This window comes from Protopterus annectens, chromosome 5.part0 (genome assembly GCF_019279795.1).
Source record: "Protopterus annectens isolate FY-2018-M chromosome 5.part0, PAN1.0, whole genome shotgun sequence".
NCBI lineage: Eukaryota > Metazoa > Chordata > Ceratodontiformes > Protopteridae > Protopterus > Protopterus annectens.
The window spans coordinates 1,741,980,518-1,741,997,451 of record NC_056735.1 but is presented as its reverse complement, the minus strand read 5'-3'; the positions used below and the strand labels follow the sequence as shown (position 1 = coordinate 1,741,997,451).

The window sequence follows — 16,934 nt, the reverse complement described above, 5'->3', positions numbered from 1 at the left end:
CCATGTGTCTTACAATGGAACACCGTATGACAAAAGTGTTGTGAAATGTGTTTGCTTGCATTATGGGCTTTGTTCTTGGGGATCCACTGGGGGTGTAGGTGTATATGTGGTGTTTGGTGTTGCTTTTGGTGAGTGCTTTAGAGATTTCTGGGGAAAGGCGTTGCCATTTATAGGCTTAGGAGGCCTTTGAGGTTTGGGATTGCTTTTTAGTGCCTCAGCATATATTGGCTTATGCGTGTGTTCTTTACATCCTTGTTTGTATGCTAGATTTTTGCCACCAGGGAAATTGTGAATGGGCACTTCTTGCACACTGTGTTTGCTTAAGGATTAAATGGTTGTCAGTGAAGATGAGGAAATTTGTTACATGGTCTCAAGCTTGCTATGGGGACATTTGGAAATTGCATATCCATGTTGTCTGGACCTGTACTTAGGTTGGCCACTATAGCTAAAGGGCTGCTTTACAGAGAGGTCTCCTTGGGTATTCTATGGCGTTTGGCACTAGACTAGGTTACTGTGCTAAAAATTGATATTACTGCTGTTTAATGTGCAAACTAGCTGATCTAAGCTGGTCTCTGCTCACTCAATGTAAAAACACCAAAAAGATTGCTTGATAGTGTTAACGCTACAATTAAACAACTTAAAGTACCCAATCAATGCAGTTTCAAGTATTAGTAACCTTTAAATGACTTAGACAAAAAAAATCAACAAGTAAAGCAAGAACGCAGTAGCACTCTAAAATAAATCTCTTACCTGCCAAGGATGCAGCATGACTAACTTAGGATTCTGTCAGTGTGTGGTGAGGGCGACAAGCAGATGGGAGCTCTGGGAAAATGAGCAGGAAACAATTAGTATGGAGGTTTACTCATGAGCAATACTGGTTCGCTGGGCAGGCACTTAGTATTATACAGTAAACTCTCAAATTAACCATAACTGAAGCAACCAGAAAAAGTATTGAGAACTGCAGTACAATTTTCATGTATTGTACTTGTTTCCCCCGCAGAAATATACATTACGATTCTAGAGTTTTAAAAGGAAGATGGGAATCAATTACCTCTCTCCCCAACCTGAGAAGTCAAACCAAACAAACAATACAGGGTACAGTATTACAAAACCAGCTAGAGGCACAAAAGACAAACCAGTAATCCAAACAAAATGGTGAACGACCAGCAGAAAAAGCAGCAGCAAGTCCAGCATGGATAACAATTCCTTTAAAAGATTTACTAACAAACTCACACTTAAACAATAAAAAAGAATCATAAGTGAGATACTAGCACTTTCATCCTGGTACCTTCCAGAACTTCCTCGGATAAATCTAAACGGACTACACTCAAACTTAGCCCTTAAATGGTCTATGTTGAAGCCACAATGTTTCCTCTTCTCGGGATTTAGAGAGAGACAGTGTTTAAAAACATTATATACTGCATCTTTAGCTCCTAAAAGCTAACAAACATAAAATTAGCTTTTAATTACTTAAACATATTAAGTATGCAACAATAAATTTATAAATAAAATATTAAAAATTAAACGGACACCTATATAAAATATTACTACTAATAAACTATAAATGAAAATTAGAAGCAAGAATATTTATAAATTCAGTCATTTCCTACCCCATCATAATATATTAAACAAGGTGTTGCAAAGTATTATGAGTATTATGGAAGGATACACATAAAACAAACAAATAAATATGAAAACCACAGAAAATCCATATCACCTCCACTGGGAACTGAACACAGAACCTTCTGTATATAAGACAGATGTAATAACCACTACACTATAGTCATATTTCAAAGGTTTTGAGTTTCAACAAACAAGCTATAGTACAGTTATCATTAAGTGCTGGGGGTTTAAAAGCATTAAAAAAGAGCTCCCAGTACAATTCCCTTATTTCTAGCAGTACTTGCTCAGCTCCCCCGTTTCCCAGTGTCCACTTTTCCTAAAATAACAAATTTGAAGGAGTGTTCAGGGTAAACTAAAATATGCTTTGCCGGGGCACTTGTATTTCTATTCTTTTTAATATATATACATGTTCACATATTCCAGACCTTAAAGTCCATTCAGTTTTACCTATACAAAATGAGCTACACAGCTGACAAAGCGCAATACACCACCCCAGTTCTGCAATTAAACTCACCATTAAAATAAAATATTCTGCCCAGAACTGCTGTTCCCCACACTAATCTACTTACATTGTGGACAATGCACACATTTCTTCATACCACACCTTTCCGAGTCCGATATCAGCCTTCTCTCCAATATACCCTTGACGTTATTTCTTCTGTATACCACAAAAGGTTGCTCCTCCAATTTGGATAGTATTTCACCACCATCTTCCCTAATAAAATTCCAATTCTTAATAAGAACCCATCAGATAACTGTGCGGTCCATGCCAAAATTAGTAATAAATGCAGTTGTATATGTGCAAGGGGTACACACAGGGGCATTCACAGATTTCTCCTGAGTTACTTGCCCCTTGGCCAGGATAGGAACATACCATCCATCCCTTCTCTTTTTTATCAACTGAACCAAAAATAGGTTCATAGGTTCATACTAGGCTATCTGCCCTAGGGCTTTCACCACCCCTTAGGATGAGAATACTATACCCATTAGTTTGCTGTGCCTCTGTCCAGCAGTGACACAGAGATGATTCCCGGGGTAAACCTATGATCTCCCATCCACTCGTCAAGATTTCTCTTGAACAGAGTCAGTGAGGGGCTCTGCCTCACATGGACTGGGATTCTGTTCCATAGTGTAGGGAGTCTCTGGGTGATGAATCTGTCCCTCCAGCATGTCCTATTTATATCCGTGTTGAGGTTTAAGTCTCTTGCTCTCGTGGATTTGGATTTTTTGAGGTGGAGCATGTCCATTAATTCCGGGTTGGACATGGCCTTGTATGTCAGGCACAGATCACCTCTGAGCAGACGGTATGCGACTGAATAGAGCTGGAGTTTCTTCAGTCGGGCATCGTATGACATATGTTTGAGCCCCTTTATCCTTTTGGTGAGGAACTTTTGGGGCCTTTCCAACTGCTGCAGGTGTCGGGTAAGGTACATTCCGAATGGGGCGTTGTACTCAATTATTGGTCTGATAAGTGAAGAGTACAGGGGTACAATGACCTCTCCTGATCTGGATGTGAATCCCTTCATGATCAGGTGGGCAACGTAGAAGGACTTCCTAACCACTTTGGCAATGTGAGTGTCAAAAGAGAGGTTACTGTCAACCTGGGTCCCCAGGTCCCTGATAGGTAGTAATCCGTGTTTAATGGATTACTACCTATGTGGTAATTAGGGGTTACCTTGTTTTTCCCAAAGGGTAGGACTATACATTTTTTGGCATTTAGCTTAAGGCCATGGCTCTGGCACCAGTTATCCATTTCTATGAGACCTCTCTGGAGGATGTCTGTGTCTGTTGGAGTGTCAATTATGGTGCCCACTTTGCAGTCATCTGCAAATTTTGTCAGCCACAATCCCCCTATGTTTGCCTGCACTTCAGAAAAATAAATGCCGAACAAGAGGGGGCCCAGGACTGAGCCCTGTGGGACACCGCTCGTGATCGGCTTAGAGTCCGACATGGCACCAGCAACTCTAACCCTGTGTGTTCTGTCCTTGAGCCAGTTTGCAACCCATTTTGTGACATATGGGTTTACATCTAAGCTGGTGAGCTTTTCTATGATGCCCGAGTGGGGTATTGTGTCGAACGCTTTTGCTAGGTCAAGGTAGGCTGTGTGAACTGCCTTACCCTCATCAATGGCCTTAGTGACTGTTTCGAAAAAGTCGACCAAGTTCAAGAGGCAGGATCTGCCCTTGACAAAGCCAAATTGGGTAGGATCCAGTGTCTGTAGGTCCCCAATGCCCAGTGATTACAGCATCTTATGTACAGATGTCACAACAAATTCCAAAAACCTGTTCCAAGAGCAATACAGGTCGTCCTCCCACACAAAACCAGGAAAAGAGATGGAATCCACCAGCGATATTGTTAATAAGTTTGTTTATTTAAAATGGGGGCATATTTGGCTTTTCTCCCATTTAAAATTTCAAACAGTTAGTTTCAGGAATACTCCTACCTCTAAATGTGTCAATTAAAATATCCAATTCCATGTAAAATACTGGGTCATTCGAGATTAATAATATGGCAAGACTGTTGTATTGAGGATTGTGCAAACATTATAATATGTGCAAACATTATAATATGGAAGTACTTGAGAAGCATTGCAAACATGGTCCACAAAGAATTAAGAGAATCTGTATCACATGGGATCACCCATTACCCACAGATCAAAAAACTGATGCAAGAAAACCAAATACAGTTGTCCATGAAAAAAAGACAAAAGTAGCAATGATAACAAATTGCTACACCCAGTGATTACAGCATCTTATGTACAGATGTCACAACAAATTCCAAAAACCTGTTCCAAGAACAATAAAGGTCGTCCTCCCACACAAAACCAGGAAAACAGATGGAATCCCACCAGCGATATTGTTTATTTAACATCACACAAATAAAAACTAAGCGCTTTCGTCTCCCTTCGGAGACTTCTTCAGAGATAATATAAGAGCTACAAAGCACATCAATTTATATCAATCCAATATGAATTAATACACAAATTTCCCTTTTTGCCTTCTAAAAGTAATATACACACTGTGTTCTATTGTGTGTAAGTTAACAGTTTTCTATTCGGGAAACAGTGAATACAGCCATTAGAATCAAAAACCTGTAAAACGGCTGTATGGACGTTAAAATAAAAATATAAAATATGTTAAAAACCCATTACCAATATATCTAGGGGTGGATAAATAAATAAAATGTAAAATACATTTAATAAGACATGTTATATTATACAAAAAAGAAAGAAAACGTATGTCAAGGACTACAGAACTATATTAATACAATAATTTAATAAAATGTAATATATCCCTTTTGTTAAAAAAAAATATATACACACACACACTATATATACATATATACACACATACATTATATATATATATATATATATATATATATATATATATATATATACATATACATATATATATATATATCATACACATTATATATATATATATATATATATATACATATATATATATATACATATCATACACACACACACAATATATATATATATATATATATATATATATATATATATATATATATATATATATATATATATATATATATATGTATGTAACTATTTAAAAGTAATAAATATTTTCAACTTTTAACAGCCCTCTTAGGGTCAGCAGCAAATATTTTTAAAACGTGAGAAATGGATATATGGTCATTAAGACTTTTCCCTCCACTTGCGTCCAAACACAATTGCCACATCATTTCCTTATACTCCAATTTTGTTTCCCAATCACCGCCTCTGTCTGGGTGTCCAACTTCTTCTAATACCCAGAATTTAAAATTAGCTTCTTTACAGTTCAAATGCCTATATAACGCATTATTTACATTTTGCTTATTGATGTCCCTTACATGTTCATATATCCTAGATCTTAAGTGTCAGTTTTTCCCACATAGTATTTCGAACATGCCTTACAAAAGGCCAAATAAACCACACCCTGAGTGTAGCAGCTACTATAGTTTTTAGCTTTCAAAGTACCTCCTAAACTGGGTAATACCAAATCCTTTTGTTCTGCAATGAAGGAACACTGGGCACACCGTCCACATTTAAAAGTTCCACATTTTCTATTTGCATCTACAGTTGTATTAATTTTATTGGTCTTATAATATTCCAGAATGTTCTTAACATTCCTATTCCTCCTATAACTATATTTCATATTCTTCTGAAAAGTATTTGTTTTAGCATACATTTCACCAAACATCCCCCAGGTCTCATCTATACATTTCTTCTGAAAAGTATTTGTTTTAGCATACATTTCACCAAACATCCCCCAGGTCTCATCTATACATTTTCTCAACCATCCCATTCCTTTATAAGTTAATGTAAGAAAGGGTAAACCATCATTTATGTTGGTATTCTTACTAATCCCCTGTCCATTTATTTGTATATCATTAGTTTCAGAGATAATATTTTCTTCCAATATATCCGATGAGCACCTCTTTTTTATAGCTAGAAGTAGAACATATCTTATCTACCTTATGTACAGAGACAAAGTCATAAAATGCCAGGATTTGCAGGCAACTACGAGAGCAATGTGGCAGAAATATACTCAGACAGTTCCAATATTAGTGGGAGCAATAAGTTTAACAAAAAAGAATTCACAGTCATATTTAGGTATTCTGCTAATACATATAACTCTATGAATTACAGAAGTTGTCAATTCTGGGAACACTGCAAGTGCTGTAAAGAGCACTTCTGGCCAACATTAAAGACTGAAGCAATTCACTTCATGAACTTTAATCATACCCTAAAACTTAGGAATGACATCAGTTCCCGTCATAGTATTAGAAACCCAAAAGTTTTATTCCCAGGATACAAAAGTTGGGCTAGGCAGTGAATATAGCAACAGAGACAAAAGAACTGGAGGTGGGATCTTTAGAAAAGGGTAGGAGGCAATTAAATACAAAAAAAGTGCAACTGCAGGAATACATGAAGAATAATGTTTTGGAGAAGGGATGAGGTTTAAGGGAAGGCAGGAACGAATAAACTATGTAAACAATGTCTGTATAGCGTGATGTGTAATGTTTGCAACTGAAAAATATGCCAATATGGTTTGTTTTTATTTATATAAATGTTTTATTTATATAAATGTTTGACTGCCTGTGCCACGTGATAATTTAATAATGATGTTTCTTGTTTAAAAAAGAAAGAAAGAAACGCAAAAGACTCGGAGAAAATAAACCTAAAGAAGTGAACTGGAAATGATCTCCCCTTCTGCAAATAGAATTTTCTGTGCTTTCTGACAATGGCGATTTGCAGATAAAGATTATTCAAGTCAAGAGTAACCATGATGGTGTTACAAGGAAGCATTGGCAATAAACTTTAGAGAGAGAGAGCATTCTGAATTTGCAGATAAAGATTATTCAAGTCAAGAGTAACCATGATGGTGTTACAAGGAAGCATTGGCAATAAACTTTAGAGAGAGAGCATTCTGAATGCTGAAGTCTTAAATGGGTCTCCACGGACCCTCTTTCCTTAAGACGAGAGGAGTCATTAGCAAAAAGTCTTGTCCTTTCTCCTCCTAGGGGACCCTTCCTAAAACACTTCTTGAATATCTGCTGGAACACAGACCAGCTGGTCATTGAGGACTGGTGGGATGTCTTGATGTTGGTATGACCAGAAACTATAATTTGCAACCTATTTGAGGATGTCTAGCACCTAGCACCCACTAATAGTGGGATTTCTTCTCAATTCCTGTACATAAGGTCAAGCACCCTCCATATATTTTGTGAGAAGGGAGTCAGAGTTGGAGGGAGGAGGCTTGAAAAGGGAATGGGGGGCAGCTTAGATAAGCCATGGCTAATCCCTCAGGGCATGCTGAGCCGGAGGGCCTCAGGGCTTGTCTTTGGGTGTAACTTGACATTCTTTCCTATATTCCTCCATCTTCCTTTTACCAGGTGTAGCTCTGTTCTGTTTTGGGTTGGATTTTTTTTTTTTTATATATAAAAGAGAAATAAAACACTGTACCTTAGAACTTGGGTCTGAAATTTTTGCCTTAAAGACAAGGTGTCCTGAAACAGACATATCTCTGTATTACAGACCCAGTAGTTGCTGCCCTGCATAATGTGTCCACAGCATCATAACCACATTTCATTAAATGCTTTTCCACTGGGAAATTCACTTAAATCCGCCATCTCTTGCTTCAGATCCTGGTCTTTAATTTGCTGGCCTTAAATCTTATCTTTTCCAACCAAGATTAATAAGCATGCGAGATTAGCAGTTTTAAAGGTCTGTATGAAAGGATAGTAGGTAGGGTAGTAGAGCTTCTCTCTCGTCAAGTGCTATAATCTTCTTATCACTTAGAATAGGATTCCTATTTGGAGCCAAGGTATTTTCCTAGATGCAGTCCAGGGACACCATAGTTGATGTTCCAAGCAACTCCTATAAAGATACTGACCCCGAAGAACAAGTCAAGTTTCCTAGAAGCAAGAGGAAGGAGGACTGAAACACTGACGTAGCCACTGGGATCTTCCTCATGTACAAGAACAGTGGGGATCCTACTTTCCTTTGTGAGATCACAACATAGTCCTTCAAAGCCAACTGTCCCTCAGCCTCAGAAGAATATCGGATACACTGGTGCAGGACGACGCACAAGTTGCCCCAAAGGCTTTGATCATAACAGAATCTGTAGGAAGGGGCTGCAAAAACCACCTTGTCAAAGGACCACTACACCCAGGGGAAATTCAAGTCAACCAAAAAAGCTCTTAAGTTTCCTCACACTTTTCCAGCTTACTGCTATGTTTTTTCTTAGGCAAGAGGCTCCCAGAGGCTGTGGTGGGTGCTAAGGTGGTAGAGAACCAGGCATCTGCCCCCCCCCCCCCCTTTTTTTTTTTTTTTTTTTTTTTTTTGTATGCAAGCTCCTGGAGAGACAGATGCCTTCTGTAGAATATCCTCAGGGTTTCAGGGTAAAAGCAGCAGAATGCAAACAAAAGTCCATATTGTGCTCTGGGCTGAGAGAAAACTCACTGAAACAGCCTCTACGATGGAACACACTGCTGTGTGGGAAATGCAAACTTCCACTTATTTTCTTTATATTGTTTCTTAGGTAGAGTGCTTGGTTTGTTTGCTTATACTATTTGTTAAACTGCATAGTTTGATTATAGTGTTAACATTTAGCTCAGTATCTTAAAACACTAAAGCTTATGGTTAGTGTTTACATTTAAAGGGAAAGAAAAAAAATCCAAGGATTACAAGGAAAAAAAAAAATCAATGAAACAGCCTGTCACTGAACAGACTATTATGTGGGAAATATTTCCCACCCTTTTCCTATTGCTTTCTTAAATCTAGTGACTCTTGAACTGTCTGCACCTTAGGTTAATCTGATCATAGGTTCATAGGTTCATACTAGGCTATCTGCCCAAGGGCATTTATAAGCCTAGCCCAGAGTTTTGTGGCTTTCGCCACCCCTTTAGTTTGGAGGATACTATGCCCATTATTTTGCTGTGCCTCTGTCAAGCAGTGACACTGAGATAATCCCTGGGGTATATCTGCAATCTCCCATCCATTGGTCAAGATTTCTCTTGAACAAAGCCAGCGAGGTGCTCTGCCTCACATGTACCGGGATTCTGTTCCACAGCATAGGGAGTCTCTGGGTGATGAATCTGTCCCTCCAGCACGTCCTATTAATAACCGTGTCGAGGTTTAAGTCTCCCACCCTTGTAGTTCTGAGGGATCTAGATTTTTTGAGGTGAAGCATGTTCATCAATTCTGGGTTGGACATGGCCTTGTATGTCAGGCACAGGTCACCTCTGAGCAGACGGTAAGCAACTGAATAGAGCTGAAGTTCCTTCAGTCGGGCAGCATAGGACATATTTTTGAGACCCTTTATCCTTTTGGTGAGGAACTTTTGGGGCCTTTCCAGTTGCTGCAGGTGTCGTGTCAGATACATTCCAAATGGGGCATTGTACTCAATCACTGGTCTGATGAGTGATGAGTACGGGGGACGATGACTTCCCTTGATCTAGATGTGAATCCCTTCATGATCAGGTGGGCAATGTAGAAGGTCTTCCTAACTACTTTGGCAACGTGAGTGTCAATGAAAGGTTACTGTCAACCTGGGTCCCCAGATCCCTGATAACCTCTTCTGTGCTTAGTGGGTTGCCGCCTATATGGTAGCTAGGAGTAACCTTGTTTTTCCCCGAAGGGTATGACTATGCATTTTTTGGCGTTTAACTTTAGGCCATGGCTCTGGCACCAGTTATCCGTTTCTATAAGACCCTTCTGTAGGATATCTGTGTCAGATGTGTTCTCAACTATGGCGCCCAGTTTGCAGTCATCTGCAAATTTTGTCAGCCATAATCCTCCTGTGTTTGCTTGTACTTCTGAAAAGTAGATGCCGAACAGGAGAGGGCCCAGGACTGAGCCCTGTGGGACACCACTTGTGACAGGCTTCGAGTCTGACATGGCGCCAGCAACTCTGACCCTGTGGGTTCTGTCACTTAGCCAGTTTGCAACCCATCTTGTGACGTATGGGTTTACATTTAAGCTGATGAGTTTTTCAATGATACCTGAGTGGGGTATTGTGTCGAAAGCCTTTGCCAGGTCGAGGTAGGCTGTGTGGACTGCCTTTCCCTCATCAATGGCCTTGGTGACCGTTTCGAAAAAGTTAACCAAGTTTAAAAGGCATGATCTGCCTTTGACAAAGCCGAACTGGGTTGGATCCAAAGTCTGCAAGTCTCCTATGTCTTTATTTATGAGTTCCATTATGATCCTCTCCATAGCTTTGCAGATCAAACTTGTCAAGCTAATGGGACGGTAATTTCCCGGGTCGGTGGAAGCACCGCCTTTGTGAAGTGGGACCACAGTTGCCGTACGCCACTCCTTTGGCACGTATCCTGAGGTGAGGCTAAGATTAAACAGCTGCCCTAACTGCGGGTTTAATTCCTCATTTAGTTCGTGGAGCACACATCCGGGGACACCATCTGGTCCCATGGATGCTGTGTTTTTTGCCTTGGAGAGAGCAGTTCTCACCTGAGCGTTAGAGATGTTTGGGGGGCTATAATTCTCTGGTATAGATATCTCACCTTTTGGGGGGGGAGTTTGCACTGAACCTGTCAGCCAGTATGTTGGCAATGTCTGTTGGTTCAGTAATTTTTACATCATTTTGAACTAATTCTGAGCATATCTGGGAGTTTCCTCCCAGGTTTCTAACATAGCTAAAGAAGGCCTTATGATTGTCCTTTGAGTCCTTAGCGACTTTTCTCTCAAAATTTGCCTTGGATGATTTTATGAGAGATCTTAGTTTTTTACTTATAATGATCAAGGGTGTTTTCCCTTTTAAGGATTTTGCTCCATCTTGTAGTAGCTTCCTCCTTTTGTTGTAGAGCTTGTTTATGGCTGGGGTCCACCAGACTGGACGCTTGCCTTTGGTACAAAGAGTCTTTGTTTTGTTTGGGATTGCCTGATCCATGCAGTCCTGTAGGTGCTGGTAGAAGGCATTTGTAAGTGATTCAGCGGCTTGAGTAATGGTTTCCGCAGTCTCAAGGGCCTTAAGAGAGACCACACTAGTCTTTAGAAGTGTGAAGTCGGCTTTTGAGAAGTTCTTCACTGTGGTCTTTTTTATCTCAGGTGGGGGCGGGATGTGGACTTCCAGTGAGATTAGTTTATGGTCTGATCTCACCAGTGAGGGGTATACTTCCAGTGTTGAACATTGTGACCCCATGTTCGTGATGATGAGATCTAGTATGTTATCTCCTCTTGTGGGGATGGTGACTAGTTGTTCCATGGCATTTGAGTTTATGAACTCTAGGAACCTTTGGGCTAGAGTGTTGGGGCTTGAGTAGTGATCCCAGTCTATATTCGGGTAGTTGAAATCACCTAGTATGATGGTGTTTGGAGATAGCTTTCCTGAAAACACTGGCGGGCTATGTGAGGCTCCTGAGATTGAGAGGGTGGCCTGTAACATGCTATAAATTGCAGAGCAGTCTTGCCTATGGTTAATTGCACCTGGATGGTTTCCGATGCATCGTGCGTTGCCACCAACCTTGAGGTGTGGGTGTCCTTGATGAATATAGACACCCCCCCCCCTTTCTTGGTGTTGTCCGGATTTTGGGGCCGGAACGCATGATATGAGGTAAAGCCTGATAGTGCCGGGGTGCTCTCAGGAGCCTTGAACCAGGTTTCAGTCACAGCACAGACATCGATGTTCTCCATACTGAGAAGGGCCTCGAGTGCATGCATCTTGAGGTTGAGACTTCTGGCATTGAGCAGCATTACCCTTAGTTGTTTTCCTTTTCTGTGTTCTGGGACGTTAGGTTTAGAATTTGAGCCTTGCCTAAAAAAGGCACTATGGGGGTGGCAAGAGCCTTTGCCAATATCCGGAAGCCCAGGGGTGACAGGTGCAAGCCATCACTTGCGAAGCAGCGTGGCTTGTCCAGCATGTCATCCCAGGCAGACAGACATTGGATCCCCTTAGAATGACACCAGAGTTTAAGCCAATTATTAAAGCAGATCATCTTGTCTCTGTATTGTGGCATCATTCTTGGTGAAGGTAGGATACTGCTCAAGGTCAGGGTCATACCTGTCTGGGCTACATAATCAGAGAGCTCCTCTAGGTCTCCTTTCATGTAGTCCAAGGAGGTACGTCTCAGGTCGTTCACACCAGCGTGGACAATGACAGAGTCGTACTTGTACCTGCTGTTGAGAGACCAGAGTGCTTGCATTATGTGGTGGATTCTAGCGCCCGACAGGCAGCTTACTGTGACCTTTTCCTTGCTCAATCTGGTGAGCGGGACGTCAGTGTGTCTGACTATGGAGTCACCAACGACGAGTGTGTCTGGCATTGTGTTTGGCCTTAAGGGCTGTGACTGTTTGGCACACTGACTATGTGGTCTATGTGTTGCATGTGTTGTGTCCTGAGGTGGCATTTGTTTGGGTGTCTGCTTTGGTGGCCTCTGCTGTTTTGGTAGATTTTTGATCAGAGCCTCCGAGTATGTCTTTGTGTATTTATGTGTATGATTTGAGGTTGTGATGGTACTATGTGAGACTGGGTTTGTGGTGTGTGTGGTTACCTTCTCCTCCTGTCTGGTCTTACCAGTCCTATGTTGAGAGAGCTCAGCCTCCAGTTTGGCTATATAGTTGCATCTCTCGCATGTATTTGTGTTTTGTGGGAGAAGGAGAGGGTTGTCAGTGTACATGAGACAATTGTAACATTGCCTCAATATTCCCAGATTCATCAGCTGAGCAGGAGAAGACACTAGCAACTGATCCCTCGACATGCTAGAAGGAATAGACAAGGACTTTAAAAGACTCCGGGGGATGTGGGGGATCGAAAAGGGGTTTTTGGCTGGTGGGGTACTATGTATAATAAAAGTGCTATATCAAGTAAAAAAATACTTGAGGAGCAAGTGCTAGGCTTTACAGATAGAGAATAGTCTACTTAAGAATCAAGTAGAGCTAAACTTTTTAGATATAGAATACGCTGGTTTGATCAGCAGTACAGTTCAAGGAAGGCTGTTTTAAGGGAAAATTTGAAGAGTGGACTTTAGGTAGCCCGAATAGTTTAACCTTGATTAACCGCCGCTGCTCGTGTGCTCCTGTAGCAACTCCGCGCTAAAGCGTGCTTTATAGCAGGGGGCTGGAAAAAACAGGAAATGACCCAAAATGGCCAATGAATTACTAGTTACTGTCTCTAACCACTCCTCTGAGGACAAAACAGGCAGCTCAGTACTCCCCACTCTCACTGGTGAGTAAAGAAACTTCCCTCTGGCCACACAAGAAAATGGAGGAACACAGGAACCAAATACAAAGCCCAGGGATCAGCAAATCTGATCACTGGAACAACTAGCTAGGAAAGTTAGGAAAGCAGAAGTATTTTTTTGTTTTTTTTCAAGTTTTTTTACACACACACACACAGACAGAAAATACAGTAAATGCTTGGTTTTTCGACTAAATGCTATCAAAGGCTAGTACACTTGAGTGTATTAGCCTGTAGGTTAACTTATAAGCAAAACTTAAGCTAAGAAGTGCAGTCAACAAATTAAGCTCAGGAAAACAGGTAATATCACAATAATATATGCAGAAACAGTGGTCGAAAAGCACAAAAGGTCGAAAAAAGCAATAAAAATGCTTAAAAAATACTTAGAATCAAGAAAGTCGCTTTTTCTGCTCTCTGCTGCCTTAGGAACTCTGCAGGGGACCACGAGGAGCTATGCCAAGTTCTCTAATGCCAGAAAAGCCCGCCAAAGCGTGCTTTATAGCAGGGGGCTGGAAAAAACAGGAAATGACCCAAAATGGCCAATGAATTACTAGTTACTGTCTCTAACCACTCCTCTGGAGGACAAACAGGCAGCTCAGTACTCCCCACTCTCACTGGTGTTGCCTTCCACTCCTCATTCATTAGCTCTTGTTAATAAGCCTAGATTTACCTTTCTGCTATAATCCACAGACACAACACCGAGTACCCACAGTTAACTACAAAAGTAACCAATTATCCTCAGACAAAGTCTCATTCAAAATTGCTCTTCCTTTTTGCACTAATTAATACTGACCACTTCTAGGCATAGAACAGGTGAAAATTCCCACGTTTAAAAAAGTACAGAGTTGAAAAATTGTTAATATAGAAAAGGTTACATATACAATGTGAAACAGTATGTAAACACACTAAATTGAAAACATTCTTCCATCAAAGTTATATTTATACCTACATGATGCTTTAGCTAGAGAAAAAAAAATATGTATATATTTGCAATGAAAATTGACAGCCTGCTGAAGAGGGTAACTGGGAAGGAGCCAAAGGCGGTTGTGTAATAAGGCTTCACTGGTGGCAGGAGCACTTAGCTTGATGTGGGAGGTGTGATTTGAGGTCTTTCCTGAATCTACAGACGTTGGAGGTTTCTCTGGGAAAGGAAAAGAGAGAGGGACTGCCAGAGAGTGTGAGCAAGTATGGAGAATGCATGTTTGTTGGGCTGCAGTGAGCATTGTGCAGTAATCAGGCAGGGTGTCGGTTTGGATTAGGGGATGTCTTTTCATGGAGTTCTGCCAAACGGAAAATCAGTTTCAAGAATAGGGTACTGAGTAAGAGGCTAGCTCCTTGTTTACAGGGAGATAACTTGCTTTGCTTAGGGTGTAGAAGTGGTGAGAGTTAGGGTTAAAATAGCAAACAGAACTAGAGATAATATGAAGGGTAGTGATGTTCTTGGTGGAAGTGGTAGCAATAATGGGAAGGACATACTCAAGCTGCAGGAATAGGACTCCTTTGCCAATGGCAAAATGTCTTTGGGAGAAAAGGAGAGGGGAGTGCTTCCTGGCATGAGTTCTATTTGAGATCAGTTTTTTCAGTGCATGTGTGGAAGTTCAAAGCAGGATCAAGCCAAAGGCAAAGATATCTGAGGGTGGTGATAGTCTCAACGGCAGTATTGTCTGGATTTATTTATTTATTGCATTTGTTTACCGGGATGGTCCACTGGGCCTAGGTGAGCCCATTTTCAGTAGAGGCCCTGGGAGAAAAGCTCCAACATAATACAATAGTACATACAAGAAAATAACATGCATTTTAGAGTACAACAGAGTTACAATGGAGTAAAACATTGAAACTGACAGTAATACAGAGTTTATACAGTGATACTACATTAGGAATAATGTAAGCCCAGTGGCTCAATGTTATATACACATATTTACACACTTTTATATACACATTTACATAAAATTCTACCTTGAAGAACTAGATGATTGTAGAACAGCTTTGAGGATCAATTATTTGGTTATGGGTGTTAGTAGCAAAGATTTAACAGTTATAAAGTTTGACCTCATGCAGTTATTGTGGTAGGACAGTATAGAGAATAGAAAGAGGTTAAAAGTGAGGAGGTAGATATTTCAGGAGGTTTTGCTTTGGCACATGAAAAGTGCCAGAGTGAAGAAAGATGTTTTTTTAAGGATAACTTAAAGAACAGGATTACTTATGGTTCTGATAGAAGGTGGGTGAGCATTCCAGAGTTTAGAGACGGTGAGAGTACAGCATTTGACCAGCTGAGAGATTTGGTTTGTCAACTACTAGCAATGATGTGTTTTCTGATCTAGAGGTTATTGGGATGATAGGTGGACATTAAAGGAGAGAGACATGGGCACATAGATGGTTTGTACATAAATCTATGTGCAGTAGTTGAATGTATGTGAGCTGTTGTGGCAGTTCGAGCCAGTTTAGTTGGTGTAAGGATATAGACAGTGATGGGATGAATATTTTGAGTTAGTTATGGATTTGGCAATCTTATTGTAGCATGAGTCAGGTTTGGTTTTCAGCGAGGACTGTATGTTGGTGAGGTTGTGGGTACTGTAAAGTAGGGATGGAAGCAGGAAAAAAAAAAAAAAAAAAAAAAAAAAAAAAAGAGGCTAGAGCTTTCTTGGCAGCGAAGTTAAGGAAGTGCTTGTGTCCACAGAAGGTACCTAATTTCGGATGTGTTTTTTTTTATATGGTTATGGATATGGAGGTTGAACATTAGATTTTCATCAATGATGACACCTAATAGTTTGGTACTCAGAATGACGGCAATGCTAGTATTAGTTAGGGAATAGATGGAGAATTCATTTCTGTAGATCAGAAATAGAAGAATTAAAAAGTCTATTGGGTGTTCCAAAAGGCATAGATCTGATTTTTGATTATTTAAGCAGAAGGTTGTGTTGGATGAACATTTGTGAAGTGTGTAAAACTGACTGAATAGTAGAAAGAGATAAAATGATTTAACCTGTAGATGACCATATCTTCTGTAGAAAGTATGATGTGAAACTGTGGAAGGTCAGAGGTAAGTTTGTTGGTAAAGAGAAAAAGAAGATGGGAGAAATGATAGAACCTTGAGAAAGACCTTTACGATGCTAATTACTGCCAGGGGGAGGGTTCCTACTTCTACTTTGTTCCTAACAGACATTTCATTTTCAAACCAATGGAGGGATATGAGCTACCTAAGCATTAAGGAGAACAGTGTGGTCAAAGAGAAAGGGTGCCTCTGAATTCCCCTTTGCCTGTGTTTTAGAATATTTCAATCTACTGTACTGGAATCCAAATGGTGGTCATGATGCTTTAGACTGGTCAGAATCATTGTTACTTAAGATCAAATAGATATGCTTATAAAGCTGAGACTGAACATGTTTTCAAGGCATTTACCTATGTTTGGGAAATTGGATGAAAATGGCAACTGGTTTGGAAGAGGTTTGACTATTGCTGGTTTCCAAAGGTCTGCCATGATTTTTTAATGCAGTGGAGGTTATAAATGTGGGTTAAACTGAATAGCTATTAACTGTCTCAGGTTTACCAATAACCTACTTCTTCTAACATGTATTGGTTCCACCTACAAGCTACATACCTCTGTCT

The 16,934-nt window shown here is 40.3% G+C and overlaps 1 protein-coding gene across 8 annotated transcripts in view; it reads right to left on the bottom strand.

Annotated features, from left to right (window-relative positions):
- Positions 1-16,934, bottom strand: part of GTPBP8 (GTP binding protein 8 (putative)) — a 359,654-nt gene that overhangs the window by 325,729 nt on the left and 16,991 nt on the right. For 6 of the 8 annotated variants that reach the window (XM_044071542.1, XM_044071541.1, XM_044071539.1 and 3 more), the window contains one exon: positions 751-822. The exons of the other annotated variants lie outside the window; for them this stretch is intronic. In XM_044071542.1, the coding sequence (XP_043927477.1) occupies positions 751-768 (18 nt within the window). In that variant the 5' untranslated portion in view covers positions 769-822. Of the gene's footprint in view, positions 1-750; positions 823-16,934 lie in introns of those variants that run through there. 8 annotated transcript variants of the gene reach the window in all.